We start from the raw sequence: 22987 nt of genomic DNA on the forward strand, positions 1-22987 counted from the left end.
GCTATGGAAGTTCTGAAGTGGTTTTTGATGGAAACCAATCCATCCAGGTTTGTTTTGAAAAGCATGGGGGGGGGGGGGGGGAACATTTGCATGAGCCCTTACTTCCGTGTTGCTTCACATACCCAGCGCGCCTGCGCGGTCTCCTTGGAGCAGAGGCGGGGCCAAGGAGGTTGTATTAGAATTTCTCTAATCTTATTGGAAGGATAACGTACCTTACGGCAGCAAGTCTCTTTTTGCGATATTTTACGGCTTCCCATTCACTCCTATGCGAAGATGGCGTCCGGCAGCGGGGTAGGTGTTGTGTGCGAGTAGGTTTGCGGGGTGAGGGTTCCCTTTTTAGTGCTGAATAAGGACAAACTCGGACATCTGACTGCCTGACATTTCTTTGTGATCCTGGGGTCCGGGTTGAGAACTGCCGCCAGGCTCTGGCGCGGGGACAGTGGGATTGCGGAGGTCTTTGGGGTTGGGGTCCAGAGGTTCGCCTTTGCCTCTGGATGAGGTCCCCAGAGATTGAGCTTCCGAAAAGTCGTGGGGTCGCCTTAGTGGCGAGGTGGAGGCTCTTTTCATCTTTTTCGGGGTCCGGATACGGGTAGCGATGGATTTTGAGCACTTTTTCCCCTCTACAGACAAAAAACTTGGACTTTCGCCGAAAGTGGGACAAAGATGAATACGAGAAACTCGCTGAGAAGAGACTCACGGAAGAGAGAGAAAAGAAGGATGGTGGGTGCTCGCCTCATCTTGGGCTCAAGGGTGCTTAGAGGCGATGCAGTGAGTGGCTTGAGATTGGGGAGGGAGGTGATGGGCGCTGCGCTCTTAATTCGGGCATTGTTGCTTCCCTGATTCTAGGTGTCTGCGAAAAGTGAGAACGAGGTGGTGGACTAATGTGGTTTTGAGGTGCTCTAAGACTCTGTCTTCCTCCCCTGCTTGGCTCATTTAGTGCTTTCCTGAAGTGTTGTGCTACTGAGGTCCCCCCATCCCCCGGTTCTGGGGCTTGAACTCGGGGCCTGGGGGCTGTTCTTTAGCTTTCAGCTTGGCGTTCCATCACTTGAGCCACAGCTTTACTTCTGGCTTTTTGCTGGTTAATTAGAAGTAGGAATCTCATTAACTTTCCTACCTCATTGACTTCAAACTTTCCTCAGATCTCAGCCTTCTGAGTGGTTGTGATTACCCACCAGGGCCCAGGCTTGTCCCTTGAATTGTGTGTTATGATAGGGTATCTGACTGCAAGCCTTAATTAAGCATCCTTACTCTTTTTTTAAAAAAAAACATATATTATTTTAAAGATACTGTACAGAGAGGGGTTATAATTACATGATTAAGGTAATGAGTACATTTCTGATCAAGCATTGATGGAAAGTTCGTTTTCAGTATCCTTACTCTTCTTGAAAGGATTGCTTCTAGTGAAAATTCAGAATTCCTTCTCCTCAGTTCAGTTAGTGAGTAGAGAACTTACTGCTTTTAAGTTTGGTTACTTTAGAGAAAAAACTGTAGAAAGTTAGGGATTCCTTACCATTTCTCTTTTCACATTCTTCCTAGCTACTGCTATATGCTGATGTACCTGCTGTGGTCCAGAATGAAAGAATGAGTGAGGGTTGTCCTCTGAATTTGGGGGTTCATGTATTTTCACTTTTGTCTGAAGAACTAATATATTGAGGAGCTTTCTTCCCCACTGTTTCAGGAAAACCAGTGCAGCCAGTCAAGCGGGAGCTTTTGCGACACAGAGACTATAAAGTGGACTTGGAATCCAAGCTTGGGAAGACAATTGTCATTACCAAGACAACCCCACAGTCTGAGATGGGAGGGTGAGTAGCATCTTCTGAAGCCAAAAGTGCGCCTAATAATTAACCCTATAGTTTGTTTTAGGAAGTGGTGAGGTAGGGCCTTTGCCCTAGGCTATCCATCTTGGTGCTTATAATTTTATCCCTAGACTTGTCTTTATTTGGCTTCCCAAGTCCCAAATTAATACTGTAGTATTTCTAGGAGTGGTCATACTGTAGGCTTCTTCCTATTAGCACTGTAACTTCTTTATATCTTCAAAGGGATTATTTTATTTGTTCCATGAGAAGAAATGAAGGAATTACTGAGATATCTCTAGGGAATAAGTTGGTTGGCATTGGATTGTATCCAAGGAGTTGTTCATGGTGAAAAAAGAGGGCTGAGGTCCTAGACTAGTAAAGGCTGTAGTTGTTATGTATTATTGTTATGGAAAGTGCCTGGTTATGTACCTTCTTCCCAAACCATAATTATATAGGAGCTTATCACCCTTTTCCTATCATTCCTGTCTAGTTATGATTTCCAGTAGGAGGGCAACACAGGTAGCAATGAAGTGACACTTCTTGGATCTGTTTAGTAAACCCAGTATAGTTATTCCTGTATGTTATCCTTTGTTTTGTACATTTGTAAATTACCTAACAGTTTAGCAGCATAAAATAACAACTGTAACTTCTGTGAGCAAAGACTCTGGAAGTAGCTTACAAAGTGATTCTATCTCAGGATCTTTTTTTGTTTTTTGGTGCTGGTCCTGGGGCTTGAACTCAGGGCCTGGATCCCTTTTTATTTAAGACTAGCACTCTATCACTTGAACCACAGCTCCACTTCTGGCTTTTGAGTGATTAATAGGAGCTAAGAGTCTCACAGACTTTCCTGCCTGAGCTGGCTTTGAATGATGATCCTCAAATCTCAGCCTCCTGAGAAGCTAGGATGACAGGTATCATAATTACTTTTGACATATTCTCTTTGTCACATATTGCTTTGATACAGATTGGGAGGAGGCTTCATAGGGTGGGAATAATGGGAGAGTGAGGCTATCATTGGCTCTCCTAGGAATGAAGGGTTTATGAAACTGAAGCCTTAAAACCTTACCATAAAGTTTTGTTTCTTGGTTGAAACCAATGAAGTTCTTAAAACTAGATTTGATTTGTGTATTGTTTTTTCTTTTCTGTCAGATATTACTGCAATGTTTGTGACTGTGTGGTGAAAGATTCCATCAACTTCCTGGATCATATTAATGGAAAGAAACGTAAGGCTTGGAGGTAGTTTGTGGCCAAGATTGGGACTGAGTTTTGGGTTTTGGAGGTGGGAGAGGAGGAAAAAGTTTTTCTCTGGGGTGTGTGTGTGTGAGAGAGAGGGAGAGAGAGAGAGAGTGTGTGTGTGTGTGTGTGTGTGTGTATGAAAGAGTAGTGAGTGAGTATGGGCACGCACACTGGTCCTTAGGCTTGAAGTCAAGGTCTGGGTGCCATCTGTGAGCTTTTTTGCTCAATGTTACCTGCTAGAACCACCGCTCCATTTTTGGCTTTTGGGGGATTAATTGGAGATAAGTGTCTCCCAGACTTTCCTACCTGGGCTGGGCTTCAAATCTTAATCCTCATATCTCAACCTTCTGAGTAGCTAGGATTACAGGTGTGAGCCATTAGCACCTGGCTTCAGAGCTGCTTTTATTTTATTTATTTATTCATTTATTTATTTATATTTTTGGTGCTGGTCCTGGGGCTTGAACTTCACCTGAGGTGCTGTCCCTGAGCTCTTGTGCTAAAGGCTAGTGCTCTGCCATTTGAGCCAGAGCTCTATTTTCAAGCTTTTTGGTGGTTAATTGAAGATCAGAGTCTGATGCATTTTTCTGCCTGGCCTGCCTTTGAACTACAGTCCTCTGATCTAGCCTTCTGAAGCAGGTAGGCTTACAGGCATGAGCCACCAGTGCCAGATTCGCTGGTCCTTTTTGATGATTAACTCTCCAGTTGCTTTAGTGCAGGTTATCTTTGCCTCATTATCTAATACTTTTGGAAGCCTTGAGGCTATGCTCTTCTAGGTTCTCAACAAACTGAAACCATGATTTTCTAGCATTGCCTTATTGGTGCTCATCTGTTCAGTTAAGGGCACTTGAAAGCCACCTGTGTCTTGGTGAACAGGTGAGGTCAAACTATTTTTGCCATTAATTTTTGCTGTGTTTTATATGAAGAGGTGTTTGCTTTTGTTTTTTGTTTTTCAAAAAGCTAGAAGTAAACTTTTTCAGAGACTGGAGATATTGTTATAACTTTGCCTTACTATTGACCTCACCCAGATCAACGGAACCTGGGCATGTCTATGCGTGTGGAACGTTCTACTCTGGATCAGGTGAAGAAACGCTTTGAGGTCAATAAGAAGAAGATGGAAGAGAAGCAGAAGGATTATGATTTTGAGGAAAGAATGAAGGAACTCAGAGAAGAGGTAAGGCTCTCTTATCTCCCTTCCCCCACCTTTTATTTTATCTTGGGAAGTATGGGATATAACTTTTTCATCCCACACTTCTTACCTTACTCCAAGTGATATCCTGAATTTTCGTTATACTAGGGAAAAACTTCTTTTTTTTGTTGGTTTTCGGGCCTGAACTCTAGGTCTGGGCACTGCCCCTGAGCTCTTCAGCTCAAGGCTAGTGTTCTACCACTTGAGCCACAGCCCCACTTTCAGCTTTTTCTGCGTATATGGTGCTGAGGAATCGAACCCAGGGCCTCATGCATGCAAGGCAAACACTCTATCACTAAGCCACCTTCTCATCCCCCGGGGCAAACTTTTTTTGGGGGGGTGAGGGGGGGTCGGTCAGGGGCTTGAACTCAGCCTGAGCTCTTCAGCTCAAGGCATTCTACCACTTGAGCCACAGTGCCACTTCTAGTTTTCTGGTGGTTTATTGGAGATCAGAGTCTCACGGACTTTCCTGCCCGGGCTGGCTTTGAACCACAATCCTCAGATCTCAGCCTCCTTAGTAGCTAGGATTACAGGCCACGAGTGCCTGGCCCCTGGGGAAAACTTTTTTTTTTTTTTTTGGGGTCCGGTTGTGGGGCCTGAACTCTGGGCCTGACCGCTGTCCCTCAGCTCTTCAGCTCAAGGCTAGTGCTCTACCACTTGAGCCACAGTGCCACTTCCGGCTTTTTTTCTTTTTGCTTATGTGGTGCTGAGGAATCGAACCCAGGGCCTCAGGCATGCAAGGCAAGCGCTCTACCACTGAGCCAACTTCCCAGCCCTGGGGGAAACTTTTTCCTTTGAGACTCATGGCTTTAAACCTAGCTTTTCTTTCTTACTCATGGCTTTAAACCTAGCTTTTCTTTTTTTCCTAGGTCATTAGGGCTATATATATAACTACAGGAGAGATTAACTAAACGTACTTAACCCTCAAGTGGCCTTGTGAGTCCAGGCTGATAGGGTTACTTACTGGCTATGAATTTTTTTTTTGGTTGGTTTTGGGACTTGAACCTCTGGGCCTGGTTGCTGTCCCTCAGCTCTTCAGCTCAAAGCTAATGCTCTACCACTTGAGCCACAGCCCGCCACTTCCAGTTTTCTAGTGGCTAATTGGAGATAAGAGCTTCATGGACTTTCTTGCCCGGGCTGGCTTTGAACCATGATCCTCAGATGTCAGCCTCCTCAGTAGCTAGGATTACAGGTGTGAGCCGCCAGTGCCCCGCCTGACTATGAATCGTGAGCAAGTTACTTAACCCTTCTATGTCTCAGTCTCTCCATATTATAGATCGTAGTGTGATATACATAAAGTACTCACAAGAGTTCCTGGCATGTACTCCATGTTCCACAATGTAATATAGTTTTGTTCCTATAAGCCTTTTAAAAACTAGAGTTAAACTGAGAATACTAAGCTAAAGCTTCCTTGTCTGTTGTTGTTTGCCAGTCCTAGGGTTTGAACTCAAGGCTTAGGCACTGCCCTTGAGCCTCTTTGTGCTCAAGGCTAGCTCTCTACCACTTGGGCTCAATTCCACTTCTGGCTTTTTCTCTAATTTATTAGAGACAAGAGTCTCATACACTGCACAGTCGTGTCAAACTGTGAGCCTCAGATCTCAGCCTTCTGAGGAGCTAGGATTAGCTTGTCCCTTACTTAATTTTATTTATCTATTCATTTATTTATTAATTATGACACTCGGATTGATCCTAGGGTCTTCCACATGCTAGGCAAATAAGTTCTCTACCACTGATTTTGAGATTTTACTGCTTTTGAGATTTTACTTTCTTCTAAGTATAGGAATTTCAAAGCTCAATATCGCTTTCAAAAACATCTATACTGATTCTGAGTGATTCTTCCTCATTCCCACTTCCAGGAAGAAAAGGCTAAAGCATACAAGAAAGAGAAGCAGAAGGAGAAGAAAAGGAGAGCGGAGGAGGACTTGACATTTGAGGAGGATGATGAGATGGCAGCTGTGATGGGCTTCTCTGGCTTTGGTTCCACCAAGAAGAGTTACTGAGCCTTTCTGTGACGGGCCTAATTTTGGCCTATGCTGGACCTAACTGTGTGTGTGTATGTTAGGGGGTGGGGTCATTCCTTTTGGATACTGGGGAAAGTCCTTTAGAGTGTTAATGGCAGGACTAGAGGGTGGGTGTTTGTGGTTTCCCTATACCTTAGGGGAGGGCACAGGATACAGAGGTAATGCTGCTGTGCATTCCTTGTTAGTTTGTCACCGGAGTTACAAGACCTCTTCCCATCTGAGTTCCTGATAAATGAAGACATCTCCATCAGAGGCTGCTCTCCAGAAACTTCCCCTGCATCTTTCCCTCTTCATCTATCCAACCTCTTGTCTGAGCATCCCAGTTTTTTGCTATGTTCTGCCTTTGTTTAAATTTTAACTCTTGTTAGCCTGTAACAGAAGGGATCTGATCAGATCCTCCTTTTGCCATTCTTCTCTATGGTTCTTTGCCACCTGTGCATGCATGTGTACTTCTGCCTGGGTCAGTGGTGTGTGTGGATATGTGTGCATGAATTTGTCACAAAGAGGGGGCCTGAGCTGGAATCTCAGAGCATTGCTGCCCTGGGGCCTGATGTTCTTGGTTTCCTCAGCGCATGTAACAGGCAATTAAATGGGATGAGTGGTGTGGTTTGTGTCTGGTAAGTTTTTTAACATTGTTCTTTTGATGTGGGCTGTTTCAGCTTTTCCTGTTTGTTTAACTTTACTGAGGATTTTTCTGTTTTGTCTTCCTTGTGAGCAGGCTCTTGGAAGACCTGTTTGATGCAAAGGAAGAAAAAAAAAAAAAGAAATGAAACAACAAAACAATATAACCCCTCCCCCCCCAAAAAAACCCCAACCAACCAAACAAGCTTGCTATGGGAATCCTTGGGTCTCAGAGGCTATACAACATAATAAATGACAGACTGGGCCTGTTTTACATTTGATGGGAACATTCCATATTCTTTCCTGTGTGTGTGTGTGTGTCCCTCCCACACTGAGAATTTACATACATGCAAATTCTGACATTCCCTCCCCCTTTTTTTTTTTTGGTGCTGGTACTGGGGCTTGAGCTCCAGGCCTTGCATTCTCGTGGGGTTTTTTTGTTTTGTTTTTGTTTTTTATGGATGTTGCTGTGCCACTGAGTCACATCTCCACTTCCAGCTTTTTACTGGAGTAACTAGTGACAAGAGTCTTGGGGATTAGGGGCTGGAGGGGAAGTTCACTTGGTAGAGTACCAGCTAGAGAAAGCAGCAGGTATCTAGTTTGAGTCCTGGTGTCCGGCCTTAAAAAAACGGGATGTCTGCCTGGGCTGGCTTTGAATTATAATTCCTAGATCTCTACCTCTTGAGTGGTTAGTTATAGGCATGTTTATAGGGCCTAGACAAAACTATTGAGCTTTTTTTTAGGGGGGGGTTCCCAGTCGTGGGGCCTGAACTCTGGGCCTGGGCACTGTCCTGTCCCTCAGCTCTTCAGCTCAAGGCTAGCGCTCTACCACTTGAGCCACAGCGCCACTTCCGGCTTTTTTCTTTTTTCTTATGTGGTGCTGAGGAATCGAACCCAGGGCCTCATGCATTCAAGGCAAGCGCTCTACCACTGAGCTACCTTCCCAGCCCCAGCTATTGAGCTTTCTATAATTTCAGGCTCCTTTGATCCTGAGCAGCAAAGCTTAGGGTTGAACTGGGTGTTTTGCTTTCTGCAATTTGCGTTTGCAGAAATTTTTTTTAATGTTTTTTCTTAGTGTTTAAGGTTTTTGAAGTCTTTATTGTAGGCAGGGCCCATTCTATACACTGTAGGATGTTTAGCAACTTCCCTGATCTACCCACACAATAGCACCCTTTCCTCCGATTTGTGACAACTAACAATGTCTTCCACAGATAACCACTGCCATCTCTGCTATGTTCTGACTTGATTAGATGGCACAGAGTGACTGTTAAACTCAAGCTGGGCGCTGGTGGCTCACACCTGTAATCCTAGCTACTTAGGAGGCTGAGATCTGAGGATTGCGGTTCAAAGCCAGCCAGGGCAGAAAAGTCGGTGAGACTCTTATTGCCAATAAACCACTCAGAAAACGGAAGGGGCAAAGTGGCTCAAGTGGTAGAGCGCTAGCCTTGAGCTGAAGCGCTGAGGGACAGCACCCAGGCCCAGAATTCAAGCCCCACAACTGACCAAGAAAAAAAAAAAAGCAAAACACTGCTTTCTCCTGGATGAGAAGGAAGAAGAAAAAGCCCTATATCAACAAGAATAGTAGTAACTTAAGCCTCAGATAACTTAGGAAATCCCCTTTGCTGCCTCTGTACTCTTGAGTAAAGAGATCCATTTGGATTAACAGATGGTCAGTATGTGGGTTTTCTTTCTCTGGCTCATATTCTCTCTCTGGTTTTGTGGTCAGTTGGAGATAGAGTCTCATGGACTTCACTGCCGGGGCTGGCTTTGCACTTTGATCCTCAGATCTCAACGTCCTGAGTAGCTAGGATTAGAGGTGTGAGCCATTGGTACTCATACACCTTTCCATAGCATCTCAAGTTGTGTGGGTCTTGCTAAGGAACTTATTTGATCCCCAGCACCAAAGGTAAGGTGGTGTAGTGGTTCATGCCTGTACCAAGCGCCTGAGTAGCTGAGGCAGGAAAGCCTGAGTTTTAGGCCAGCTTGGGATGTATATTGAGATCATATACTCCTTTATGTGTACGCAGATTACAAGGATGTTTACCATAGGTTTATAATGGTGAACCATTTGAAACTAGAACATTTGTACTTGAGTAAAATGCAGTAATTAATATATAGGTGACTCAGACCTATATGTACTGACAGGAAAAGCTTCCTGAGACAGGTAAATAAAATGAATATGCAACATTTCCTGTAAGTCAGAAATTTAACTGTTCTATGTATGGCTACATTAGCAGGTATAAGAAAATGTGAACAAAAATCTAACTTGAAAGGATCTACCTTTCCCTGAGAAATTTAGTAGGAGTTTCTAGGAAAGCTGTTTATATCACGTGCAAAAAGAATAGGTGTTTTTGCGTGTTTGTTAGAAGGCTAGAAATGCGTGTCACCTGGGAGAGGGACTGTGGGTTCCAAGACAAGTCTTGAAATACCTATAAAGCTTCACTTAGCAGGGAATCAGACACTGACAATAAAACAAGTACAGTGACCTCGTGTGGTGGTTGGGAGAGCGCGGAGGTCGCCGGGGTAGGGGCACCCAGAGAGTCGGTGTGTAGCAGAGGATTAGAGGATCTGCCAGAACCCTACAGCGTCGGGCACACCTCCAGAGTCAGGAAGTGGAAGCGGATAGGACAGTTCCTGGTGATTCATGTTACGTCATGACGTAGCTTCCCCTCATAGTCAAGAGCATATAATCAGAAGGTGTGTTCCGGGCTGGCTTTAGCTCAGCGGTTACTTCGACGAGCAATCTCCACAATCAACACGCGCAGCTTTCAGCTGTGCAGTTGGTTCGAAACCCGCGGGCGCTTTCCAGCCCTTTTGCTGCGGTCCCGGGCCAGACTGTCTTTATTTTCCTTCTTAGAAAGTTTTGGGATCCTTCCTTTGTCTGGAGCTCACAGAAAGCTCTTCTGTCAAAAGTTCAGCTCCCTTAAATCACAGTAAAAGGAACCAAAGCTTCAGGGAGAAGCCTGGGATTACAGGACTGGAGAAAGACAGAAACGAACCTGCGACATCGTCTAGTGCCAAAAAGGGAAATGAGACTTTCTAAATCACCTTTCGTGTCTGCTTTGTATTCCAACAGTTATCTATTGTATGGTTGTAACTTTTGTAATGTCGCTTAACCTGAGGCTCATAGGATTATTATTATTATTTTGGGCCCATTCTCTTGTTTGGGGACTGTATACAGTTGGTCTCTCCCTCCCTCCCTCTCCCTTTCCCTCTCTCTCCACCTTCTGTCTCCCCCCTCCCACCTCATTTCCCTCCCCTCCCCTTCTCCCTCTCTCCCTTTTTCTGTCTATTGTCTTGCACTGGTACTGGGGCTTGAATGCAGAGCTCCCTGTTCTTACTAGCTTTTCCTGTCAAGGTTGCAACTCTACCACTTGAGCGGCTCCTCCCCTCTGGCTTTTTGCTGTTTAGTTGGAGATAAGAATCTCATGGAGTTTCTGGCTTTGAATCTTGATCATCAGATCTCAACCTCCTGAGTAGCTTACAAACCGCAAGCGCCCAAAACATGTTGAATTTTCTTTGTGCTGTTTATGCCATTTTCTGGCTGATTCTAATTACTGATTTATCTTATTAGCTATTTGAATCCTCTCTTCAATACTAGTTACTATACTTTAAACATTACCCTTTAGTGTGTGTGTGTGTGTGTGTGTAGTTGAGCCCAGGACCACCTTGCTTTTTGGACAAGTGCCTACCACGTGAGTCATACCCACATGCCCCTTGGGATATCTAATTTAGCTGCCACTTTTTTTCCCCTAAATGATTCTTTTCCTTCAGTTTTGATTTAAAACATTATTAAGAAACAAAACAAGCTGGGCATCAGAGGCTCTCGCCTATAATCCTAGCTACTCAGGAGGCTGAGATCTGCAGTTCAAAGTCAGCCCAGGCAGGAAAGGCCTAGAGACTTTTTTTTTTGGTCGGTCGTGGGGCTTGAACTCTGGGCCTGGGCGCTGTCCCTGCGCTCTTCAGCTCAAGGTGAGTGCTCTACCACTTGATCCACAGCACCACTTCCGGTTTTCTAGTGGTTTATTGGAGATAAGAGTCTCATAGACTTTTCTGCCCGGGATGGCTTTGAACCGAGATCCTCAGATCTCAGCCTCCTCAGTAGCTAGGATTATAGGCGTGAGACACCGGCGCGCCCGGCGCGCCTGGCCCGAGAGACTCTTATTTCCTATTAACCACCAGAAAACTGGAAGTGGCACTGTGGTTCAAATGGTAGAATGCTAGCCTTGAACAAAAGAAGTTCATGGACAGTGCCCAGGTCCTTAGTTCCAGTCCCAGGATTGGCACTTTATATATATATAGTAAAGATGATATACAGAGAGAGAGGTTACACTTACATAAGTCAGGTAATGAGTACATTTCTTTTTGGGCAATATCATCCTTTCCCTCTGTTTCCCAGTTTTTCACTCCTGTCCCTACCCACTTTATCTATGTATCTATGTATCAGCTCTTCAGCTCAAGGAGAGTATTCCATCACTTAAACCACAGCGCCACTTCTGGTTTTCTGAGTAGTTTATTGGAGATAAGAGTCTCACAGAGTTTCCTGCCCGAACTGGCTTTGAACTGCAATCTTCAGATCTCAGCCTCCTGAGTAGCTAGGATTACAAGCGCAAGCCACCAATGCCTGACTACATGAATTTTTGATTGCATTTTCTCCCCCTTACCCTTCATTCATCTACCACTCTGTCCTCGGCACCACTTCCTCTCTTGCAAGTACTCATTTCCTGGTGCTTATTTTGTTGGGATTTGTCTTTCTAAAAAGTTACATTATTTGAACTTTCCATAGAAGTCTATCTTGACCAATTCTGCTCTTACTCTTGTGGTATAAATATTAAAGATATAATATTTGATTTAGGTACTTAGGCCCTGTAAAAATTAAAAATCTCTGCTTATCAATAATGATTTTGTAACTTTGTTTTTGTGGTTATAAAATTCAACTGTAATTCTGCTTCTGCTCCTAACTGAATGCGTCACTCCCATCTTTTGTTCTATTCCTCAAGGTTCCTGTCAACAGTCCCTAGCAGAAGGCCCTGGTGGACATTGTATACACTTCTGGAGTGGCCATTGGCCAAAATGGACAAAGAGCCCAACTGCTCAAGCTTTAGCCCTCCGCTCCTCTCCTTTCCGGTCAAAAATGCTTAAAAGCTGACACTCAGCCATGCCCTGAGATCCCGGCCCTGGGCATAGTCCTGACAGTCAGCGCTTTGTTCTTTTGTTCAAATAAAATTTTGTTTAAACCACAACTCACCAGTGGCTTTTGGGTCCTACTGTCTATTGATTCCTGAACAATACAATACTCTTTGTTCTTTGTGAATTTTCTGAGTTAATTTTTGGTGCAGTGTTTCACAGTGGGTTTTTTCTTTCATGTCATTAGGTGAATAAGATTATTTTAATTTACAGTGGAATTTTTTTGTTGTTTTAGGATTTTTGTTTGTTTGTTTTGGTCAGCTGTGTGGCTTGAACTCAGGGCTTGGGTGCTGTTCCTGGGCTCTTTTGTTCAAGGCTATTGCTCTACCACTTTAAGCCACAGTGCCACTTCCAGTTTTCTGGTGGTTAATTGGACATAAGAGTATTACAGACTTTCTTCTTCTGGCTGTCTTTGAACCACAATTCTCAGATCTCAGCCTCCTGAATAGCTAGGATTACAGGCTTGAGCCATCCACACCCAGTGCCCAGCACATGAGCCACAGCAACATTTCCAGCTCTTAAGAGGTTAATTGGAGATAAGAGACCCAGACTTTCCTACCTGGGCTGGTTTTGAGCTGTAATCCTCAGATATGGTATCCTGAGTAGTGAGGATTACAAGTGTGAGCTACCAGTGCCCAGATTGGTGTCTGGTTTTCAACTCAAGGTCTTGAGTGCAATCTACTTGCTTGCACAAGTACAACTGAGCTCAGCGGAGTGTTGTATTTTGAATTTCTTGTTTTATATTTAGTTTTTAAAATATTGATTTTCATTTTTAACTTTATTAATATAAAATTTATGCTTGCTGTTTGCATTTTGAAATGTTTGGTTTTCCATTTTCAATAATTGTGTAGAGGAGGCTATTTACCAGGTTTCTTTCTTTTTTTCTTTTTCTTTTTTTTTCTGCCCGTCATGGGGCTTGAACTCTGGGCCTGGGTGCTGTCCCTCAGCTCTTCAGCTCAAGGCTAGCGCTCTACCACTTAAGCCACAGCACCACTTCCAGCATTTTCTGCGTGTATGGTGCTGAGAAATCGAACCCAGGGCCTCATGCATGCAAGGCAAACACTCTACCACTGAGCCACCTTCCCAGCCCCAGGTTTCTTAGTACAAAAGTGCCTGCCCTCTTGTATTATCAGAACAGAACGAACTTTTTTGGGGTGTGGGGCGGGGAGGGGGAGTAAAGGAGCACAGTTTGAAGTCTTCTGATTTGTGATCTCTTTTGTTTCTGTGGGACTCTTTTTTATTTTTTATTTTTGGGTCTGGTCGTGGGGCCTGAACTCTGGGCCTGGGCGCTGTCCCTCAGCTCTTCAGCTCAAGGCTAGTGCTCTACCACTTGAGCCACAGCGCCACTTCTGGCTTTTTTCTTTTTGCTTATGTGGTGCTGGGGAATTGAACCCAGGGCCTCATGCATGCAAGGCAAGCGCTCTACCACTGAGCCACCTTCCCAGCCCCTTCTGTGGGACTCTTATTAACAAATTTTGCTACATGCTTCACTATTCTTTATAGCTGTCACCATTTTTCTTTTTGGTGTGCCAGTAGTAGGGCTTGAACTCAGAGCCTGGGCACTGTACCTCCGCTTTTTTATTTATTTATTTTTTGGCTTATCTTTGCTCATCTAGTGGTCTACCACTTGAGCTACAGCAACACTTCCAGCTTTTTAAGAGACCCACAGACTTTCCTACCTGGGCTGGTTTTGAGCTGCAATCCTCAGATATGGCCTCCTGAGTAGTGAGGATTACAAGTGTGAGCTACCAGTGCCCAGCTTGGTGTCTGGTTTTCAACTCAAGGCCTTGAGTGCAATCCAATGTGAGGTCTAGATTTCAAACTCTAGTATTGACACACTCACACAAAATGTCCTCTCATCGTTCCCCTCCCTCCTCCCTTCCTCCTCCCCTCCTCCCCCTCCTCCTCCTCCTCCTTTGCCTATTCTGGGCTTCAATTCAGTCCTGGGCAGTGTCCCTGAGCACATTAAAGGCTAACCTAGCACTTTAGCACTGGAGCCACAGCTCACATTTGAGATAAAACTCATGGAGTTTCCTGCCTAGGCTGGCTTTGAACTGTGATCCTCAAATCTCAGCCTCCTGAGAGTAGCTAGAATTACAGGCATGAGCCATGGCGCCTGGCTCAAAAATGTGTTTTTGATAAGGGTATAACCCATAGTACATAAAATTTACCATCATAACCATTTTAAGTATTCAATTCAGTGGTGGTACATTTATGTTGTTAGGCATGATCACTACAACCTATATTTTCTTTTCTTTTTTTTTTTTGTCTGTTTTTGTAGGTCATGGGACTTGAATTCTGGGCCTGGGGCACTGTCCCTCAGCCCTTCAGCTCAAGGCAAAGGCTCTACCACTTGAGCCACAGCACCACTTCCGGTTTTTTGAGTGGTTCACTGGAGATAAGAGTCTCACGGATTTTCCTGCCTGGGCTGGCTTTGAACCATGATCCTCAGGTCTCAGCCTCCTGAGTAGCTAGGATTACAAGTGTGAGCCACTGATGCCTGGCTTCCACAACTTATCTTTAGAACACTTTCTTTCTTTCTTCCTTTCTTTCTTTCTTTCTTTCTTTCTTTCTTTCTTTCTTTCTTTCTTTCTTTCTTTCTTTCTTTCTTCCTTCCTTCCTTCCTTCCTTTCTTTTTTTTTTGGGGTCCAATTGTGGGGCCTGAACTCTGGGCCTGGGCGCTGTCCCTCAGCTCTTCAGCTCAAGGCTAGCGCTCTACCACTTGAGCCACAGCACCACTTCCGGCTTTTTTCTTTTTGCTTATGTGGTGCTGAGGAATTGAACCCAGGGCCTCATGCATACAAGGCAAGTGCTCTACCACTGAGCCACCTTCCCAGCCCCTCTTTCTTTCTTTCTTTCTTCCTTCCTTCCTTCCTTTCTTTCTTTCTTTCGTCCTGTCTTTCTTTCTTGTCTTCCTGTCTTTCTTTCTTCAAAGATTGGGAGTCAAACTCAGATGATTTTGCTCATTGGATGGTACTCTAACAATTGAATCACACCTCCAACCCCTTGTAAAACTGAAACTCCAAAATAGTAAATAACAACTTTCCATCTTCCTCTAACTTCCAATACACAGCAACCATACCTGTATCTATAAATCTGCTTAAGTGGCTGGTAAAAGTGGAATCATAACTGGGTGCTGGTGGCTCACACCTGTAATCCAGCTACTCAGGAGGCTGTGATCTGAGAATCGCAGTTCAAAGCCAGCCCAGGCAGAAAAGTCTGTGAGACTCTTCTCTCCAACCACCAGAAAACCAGAAGTGGTGCTGTGGCTCAAGTGGTAGAGCACTTGCCTTGAGCTGAAGAACTGAGGGACAGCGCCCAAGCCCAGAGTTCAAGCCCCATGACTACCACCACCAACAACAAAAAGAGTGGAATCATATAATATTTGTTTTGGTATTTGTTTTGGTGACTGGTTTATTTTACTTAACAAAATTTCCTCAAGGTTCATCTATGTTGTAGCATGTGTCTGTATTTTATTCTTTTCAGAAAGCTTATTTCCTTTTCTGTAAATACTACATTTTGATTACTAATCTATCTGTGATGGGAATTTGGATTGTTTTTACTTTTTGACTATTGTGAATAATGTTACTATGAACATGGATACAGAAATATGTGTACAATTTTCTGCTGTAGGTATGTTGAGTTTATTTTCTTTCTTTCTTTTTTGTACCATCCTGGGTTTTGAACTCAGGGACTTGACACTGTCCCTGAAAATATTTTTTTTTTTTTTTGTCGGTTGTGAGGCTTGAACTCTGTGCTGGGGTGCTGTCCCCATGCTTTTCAGCTCAAGGCAATCACTCTACCACTTAAGCCACATTGACACTTCCGGTTTTCTGGAGATAAGGGTCTCACAGACTTTCTTGCCTGGGCTGGCTTTGAACCATGATCCTCAGATCTCAGCCTCCTGAGTAGCTAGGATTACAGGCATGAGCCACTGGTGCCCAGCCTATTTTTTTTCCCTCAAGGTTAGTGCTTTACCACCTGAGTCACAGCTCTAGTTCTATTTCTGGCTTTTTGGGAAATCAAATAATCCTGGTCTTGAACATTTTAGTTTACTTACAGCCAAAATAAACATTAAATGGTTGCCAGTGATTTAACTCCGTGTGTGTGTGTGTGTGTGTGTGTGTGTGTGTGTGTGTGTGTGCTGGTACTGGGGCTTGAACTTAGGATTTAGGACTCTTGCCTTTTTCACTGATGGCTTGCACTCTACCACTTGAGCTATACCTCTTGTCCAGATTTTTGCTGATTATTTGGAGATATAGTCTCTGAAATGTCTTTTGATCAAGCTGGCTTCAAGCCTCAATTCTTAGAGCTCAGCCTTCTGAGTAACTAGAATAAAAATGTGAGCCCAAACTAGTGCCCAGCTCAGAGCACTCACTTTTCAGTGAGTGTTGAGCCTGGGTCTTGGAGATTTACATCTGTCGTTATCTAATAATGCATGCATAACTTTCTCACTGATTATTTAATATTTATTTTTTGTAATAGATTTTCAGTGTTTTTCTGCATGTGAGGTTGGTGAATATTGACCTTTGCATGCAGAGAATTTGCTGTTCTTATGAATTTTATATTTTCTATAGATTTTTCTGGGTATTTTAATCAATTCTGAGGGAGTCTTATTTTTTCTTGTTCCTTTTTTTTTTTTGGTCAACCATGGGATCTGAACTCTGGGCCTGGGGACTGTCCCTCAGCTCTTCAGCTCAAGGCTAACACTCTACCACTTGAACCACACTGCCATTTCTGGCTTTTTCTGCTTATGTGGTGCTGAGGAATAGAACACAAGTCCTCATGTATACAAGGCAAGCACTCTACCACTGAGCCACTTTCCCAGCCCTTTTTCTTGTTCCTTAAAACATTTATATTTTTCTATTGACATTACACTGATTATGGCCTTTAAAACAATGACAGTGATAATTAAAATTAGTGATAGATAGCTAAGGACAGAAAAATCCCCTGCAAAAGTGTTCATTTTTTCTCATTAGCATTATGATGGATTAGAGAGATACCTACCACATTACTATCTCTCCGTAAGTCAAATAGAACCTCAGCATGTAGGTACAGAAAAGATGAGTTTGAAAGTGGGGTATGGCTCAAGTGATAGAGAGCCAGCCTTGAGTGAAAAAAAGGCAAGTGAGACTGTGAGGTTCTGAGTTCAAGCCCCAGTATGGGCACACCACACACACACACACACACACACACACACACACACACACACACATACAAGAAAAGATGGAAGCTTAGAAAGGCAGAGGAGGGAATCTGTAAAGAGTGTCCATATACCAAGGGAGATCCAAATATATTAAACATTGTATCCACAAAAGAAATAAAGGGAGGACTTTGCTCCAAGCCTGTTGTGGCTCCACATAAGGAACACCTGATTCTGCACAACGCTAAGTGCATGGGACACAATGAAATCTACCTTATGCCTGGAGCCACTGCCCCAGGTTACTTGGATAGAAAGTTCTACCTGTGCACTGGAGCCACATTGCAACCAGCCAAGTGGTTACAGGTGGAGACTGTAAATCTTGCTTAGGATGAATTGGTGCTGATTCCACTCCCCAAGTGCCCTCTCCTATCAAAATAAAGGCAGTGAAGATTGAAAACATTGTGAGATGAACCCAAATCTACCTCATAACCAAAGCCACTGCCCTGGATAGTTGACTGTAGAGTACTAGCAGTGGGCTGAAGCTCTATACCTTACCACAGCTGCTTCTATACCTTACCACAGCTGCTTCTCTGTGCCTGGAGATTCCAATTGCCCTGGAACTCCTGCTTCGGCCTAGAACTGTCATGTCCCTAGAGCTGCTACTGAGCCACCAGACTTTCCCTGTCCTCTGAAGTTGCTGGTGATCCACAGAACCTGCCCTATCTCCCTAAGCTGTTGCTGCACGTCTACAACCATTCATTCCCTCCTGCATTAGCTGATGCACCAGGCTCAGAGCCTTAGCCAACCATTGGACTTGGGCTGAACAGAGGGAAATGACAGGTTATCCTGTGTTTAGAGGGGAACTCAGAATAAACTCATTGGAAGAGCCACAGCCAGATCTCTGAGTGCCAGAAAATAGAGGAAAATGCATGATTCTCTGATGGAACCCAGCTGATATAATCAGATCTCCTTAGCAAGGAACAACTATACACACATATACGTGTATATGTATATATTCCTCATTTTTTTTACTGTTTTATTTTTGTTTTACCACATAGTACTGTATATCATATATTCTGTATTTTCTTTTCTTTTTTTTGTTGGTTTTGGGGCTTGACTCTGGGCCTGGGTGCTGTCCTTGAGCTCTTCAGCTTAGAGTGAGCACTCTCCAATTGAGCCACAGTGCCACTTCCGGTTTTCTGGTGGTTAATTGGAGATAAAGAGTCTCATGGACTTTCCTGCCCAGGCTGGCTTTGAACTGCAATCCTCATATCTTAGCCTCCTGAGTAGCTAGGATTACAGGCATGAGCCACATGTGCCCAGCATATACTCTATTTTCAACAGTATTACATCTTACATTTTTTTGCCCCATTTATTTCTTCCCCCTTACCCTGCCTTCTTTTCTCCTTCTCCTATCCCTTTTGTTTTACTACTTAATTTTTAATACTCATACCTTTAACAATTTTAAACTCCTAGTGTATCTTCTTTTTTTTTTTCAGTCCTGGGGCCTGAACTCTGGGCGCTGTCCCTCAGCTCTTCAGCTCAAGGCTAGCACTCTACCACTTGAGCCACAGCACCACTTCCAGCTTTTTCTGCTTATGTAGTGCTGAGGAACCAAATCCAGGGCCTCATGCATACGAGGCAAGCACTCTACCACTGAGCCACCTTCCCAGTCCAACTTAGTGTATCTTATAACCAAATTCCTTTTTTTCTAATCACAATTGATGTTTCTAATCACAAGTTGATGTTTTCAAATTTTCTTATTACATTTATTTATTAATTTTTATTTTATTTTTTTATTGGTTATGAGGCTTGAACTCGGCCTGGATGCTGTACCTAAGCTTTTTCTACTCAAGACTAGAGCTCTACCAGTTTGAGCCACAGCACTGCTTCTGGATTTCTGGTGGTTATTTGGAGATAAGTGTCTCATGAATTTTCCTGCCCAGGCTGGCTTTGAACTGCAATCCTCAGATCTCAGCCTCTTGAGTTGCTAGGATTACAGGCATGAGCCACCGGCACCTAGTTTTTGTTACATTTAAATTTTTGATTTAAAATTGATTATTTCATTGTTGCTATATGCTTTTTCTTTTTGGAGTTGTAACGAACATAACAGTTACGCAAATTACATTATAGGAACACAAGCAATATGAAAAGTAGGACAACATGACCCTCACAAAAATTCATTACATCTCCTTTCTTTTTTTTTTTTTTTTGGGTCCAGTCATGGGGTCTGAACTCTGGGCCTGGGCGCTGTCCCTCAGCTCTTCAGCTCAAGGCTAGCGCTCTGCCACTTGAGCCACAGCACCACTTCCGGCTTTTTTCTTTTTGCTTATGTGGTGCTGAGGAATCGAACCCAGGGCCTCTGGCATGCAAGGCAAGCACTCTGCCACTGAGCCACCTTCCCAGCCCCCTACATCTCCTTTCCAAGAAATGAAAATCCAAATATAGAACCTAAACCTTTAAATTAAAAAATGAGCAATTACCTTAAAGGAGATCCAAAGAAACAAGTAAATGTAGAAAAGAAATCAAACTGTAACCTGAAAAAGAAAGTCAATGATATAAAAGAGAAATTCAACAAGGAAATTGAGATTCTGAAAAAAAACCCAAGTGAACAAACAAGTGGAAATATTGTAAATGTAAAGCTCAATAAATCAAATAAACACAAAAGAGCTGAATGCTAGTCACTCATGTCTGTAATCCTAGCTACTTAGGAGGCTAAGATCTGAGGTTTGTGTTTCTTTCTTTCCTTTTTTTTTTGAGGTTTGTGTTTCAAAGGCAGCCTGGGCAGGAAAGTTTGTGAGACTCTTATCTCCAATTATCCACTAAAAAAAAAAAGCTGGGGGTGGAGCTGTGGCTCAAGTGGAGGGGCACTAGCCTTGAGAAAAAGACTCAGGACAGTACCAGGCCCTGAGTTTAAGACCCAGGACTGGCACATACACATACACACACAAACACGCACACATGCATGTACACACATGTATGCACACACATACATAAAAGACATACAGGATAGAGCATCATCAGTAGGCTTAAACAAGAAGAAATAATATCAAGGATAAAATAGGGGAGTTGGGGGGAGGGAGGGAGAAAAATGGGGGAGGGGGTAACAAGTTAGACAAGAAATATAATCACTATCTTACTTATGTAACTGTACCCCTCTGTACATCAACCTTAACAATAATATTAAAATTTAAAAAAAGGATAAAAGAGAAGGCCAAGGAAATATTATACATAGACACCATTATAAAGAAAAAAATAGCCGGGTGCTGGTGGCTCACACACAGTAATCCTAGCTACTCAGGAGGCTAAGTTCTGAGGATTACAGTTCAAAGCCAGCTTGGACAGGAAGACTCCTGCTTGGACAGGAGACTCTTATCTACATTAACCACCAGAAAACTGGAAGTGGTGCTGTGGCTCAAAGTGGTAAAGTACTAGCCTTGAGTAAAAGTGCTCAGGGACAGCATTTAGGTCCTGAGTTCAAGCCCCAGGACAATGAAAAAGAAAGAAAGAAAGAAAGGAAAAGAAAGAGAGAGAGAAAGGAAGGAAGGAAGGAAGAAAGAAAGAAGGAAAGAAGGAAAGAAAGAAAGGGAAAGAAAGAAAAAGAAAGAGAGAGAAAGAAATAGAGAGGGAGAGCCGGGCGCTGGTGGCTCAAGCCTGTAATCCTAGCTACTCAGGAGGCTGAGATCTGAGGATCGTGGTTCAAAGCCAGCCCGGGCAGAAGAGACCGTGAAACTCCTATCTCCAATAAACCACCAGAAAATCGGAAGTGGTGCTGTAGCTCAAGTGGTAGAGCGCTCGCTTTGAGCTGACGAGCTGAGGGACAGCGCCCAGGCCCAGAGTTCAAGCCCCACGACCGACAAAAAAAAAAAAAAAAAGAAATAGAGAGGGAGAAAGAGAAAGAAAGAGAGGAAGAAAGAGAGAAAGAAAGAGAGGAAGAAAGAACATGCATGACTACAACTCTCAAAAACTGAGGGCATGTGTGGTACTGTTTGCTCACATCTGTAATCTTAGCTACTCAGGAGGCTGAGATCTGAGTTTCACTGTTCAAAGTCAATCCAGGCAGGGAAGTCAGAGATGATTTTATCTTCAATTAACCAGCAAAAAGCCAGACAAAGAACTATGGCTCAAGTGGTAGAGCACCATCCTTAAGTGAAAAAGCCAAATGAAACCTTGAAGACTGAGTTTATTCCGCAGTATTGGCAAAAAAATTCTAGGATATGATAAAGACACCAAACATAGCCAGGTGCTGATGGCTTATACCCGGAATCCTAGCTACTCAGGAGGCTGAGATCTGAGAATCACAGTTTGAAGCCAGCTTGGGCAGGAAAGTCCATGAGACTCTCATCTCTAATAATCTTCTGAGAAAAGGCCAGAAGTGGCCTTGTAGTTCAAGTGGTAGAGATCTAGCCTTGAGCAGAAGAAGCTTAGGGACAGCACCCAGGCCTTAGGACGGGTCAACAACAACAAAAACAAAGACCCCCAAACCTAAGACCCCAGTGGTAGAAGAATGAGCTGAGATACAAACTAAAAGCACAGAAAACATAAATAAGTAAAGCATGGGGCTGGGAATGTGGCTTAGTGGTAGAGTGCTCACCTAGCAAGCATGAAGCCTTGGGTTTGATTCTTCAGTAGCACATACACAGAAAAAGCCGGAAGTGGCACTGTGGCTCAAATAGTAGAATTCTAGCCTTGAGCAAAAGAAGCTCATGGACAGTGGCCAGGCCTTGAGTTCAAGCCTCAGGACTGACCAAAACATATAAATATAAATATTATAAAACATATAAATATTAATCTTGGAAAATATATGGATATCTAAGTATAGGAGGCATTTGGAAAAGACACAGACTGGAAGGATGGAAAATGAGATACCAAGTAAGTGGAAACCAAAAGCAAGTAGAATTGGTTATACTTTTATGACAAAGTTGACTTTAAGTAAAAGTAGAAAGGATAAAGAATTATTACTCTACCTATGAACAAAAAAACACAACTCAGTCAGGCACCAGTGGCTTATGCCTGTAATCCTAGCTACTCAGCAGGCTGAGATCTAAGGATTGTGGTTCAAAGTCAGCCTGGGCAAGAAAGCCCATGAGACTCTTATCTCCAATAAACCACTAGAAGACCAGAAGTGGCGCTGTGCACTAGCGCCACAGAAGTTGTAGTGCACTAGCCTTGAGCTGAACAGCTGAGTGACAGTGCCCAGGCCCAGAGTTTAAGCCCTATGACTGACAACAAACAAACAACCCCTCCCCACAACTCACCAAAAGGTAGGTGTAATGACTACAAATTTATATGCATCAAATATATTTTGGGGGTTGGTCATGGGGCTTGAACTTGGCCTGGACACTGTCCCTCAACTCTTCAGCTCAAGGCGAGTGCTCTACCACTTGAGCCATAGCTCCACTTCCGGTTTTCTGGTCGTTTACTGGAGATATAAGCCTCATGGACTTTCCTGCTCGGGCTGACTTTGAACTGTGATCCTCAGATCTCAGCCTCCTTAGTAGCTAGGATTACAGGAGTAAGCCACTGATGCCTGGCTACATCAAATATTTTATACTAAATTTCATATAACAAACACTATTGGACATACAGGGAGAAATAAACCTAGGCACAATAATGGTGAGTGACTAACACTCACCCTCCTCCATATACAGATTATCCAGGCCAAAAAATAATAAAGAAAGAAACTTCAAAGTTTAACAATACCCTGGAGCAAATGAACTTATTGGACATCGATAGAATTTTATATCACAACTCTAGAATATACATTCCTCTCAGCGGTTCATGGGGCTTTCTATAA

At 43.5% G+C, this 22987-nt stretch overlaps 1 protein-coding gene and 1 long non-coding RNA gene across 2 annotated transcripts; one reads left to right on the forward strand and one right to left on the reverse strand.

Annotated features, from left to right (window-relative positions):
* The first annotated feature begins 225 nt into the window (after nt 1-225).
* Zmat2 (zinc finger matrin-type 2) lies at nt 226-7141 on the forward strand. Its single transcript, XM_042692168.1, has 6 exons — nt 226-291; nt 627-720; nt 1679-1802; nt 2946-3019; nt 4058-4203; nt 6075-7141. The coding sequence occupies exons 1-6, from the start codon at nt 274-276 to the stop codon at nt 6216-6218; spliced, it is 600 nt and encodes a 199-aa protein (XP_042548102.1). The 5' UTR covers nt 226-273; the 3' UTR covers nt 6219-7141.
* A 795-nt stretch (nt 7142-7936) lies between these two features.
* On the reverse strand, nt 7937-22452 carry LOC122118223. Its single transcript, XR_006149300.1, has 3 exons — nt 22442-22452; nt 19073-19076; nt 7937-8132 (listed from the first exon to the last, which is right to left on the reverse strand). It is a non-coding gene; the product is annotated as an uncharacterized LOC122118223 (long non-coding RNA).
* Nucleotides 22453-22987: the final 535 nt, after the last annotated feature.

This window comes from Dipodomys spectabilis, unplaced genomic scaffold (genome assembly GCF_019054845.1).
Source record: "Dipodomys spectabilis isolate Male_0828 unplaced genomic scaffold, ASM1905484v1 ptg000147l, whole genome shotgun sequence".
NCBI lineage: Eukaryota > Metazoa > Chordata > Mammalia > Rodentia > Heteromyidae > Dipodomys > Dipodomys spectabilis.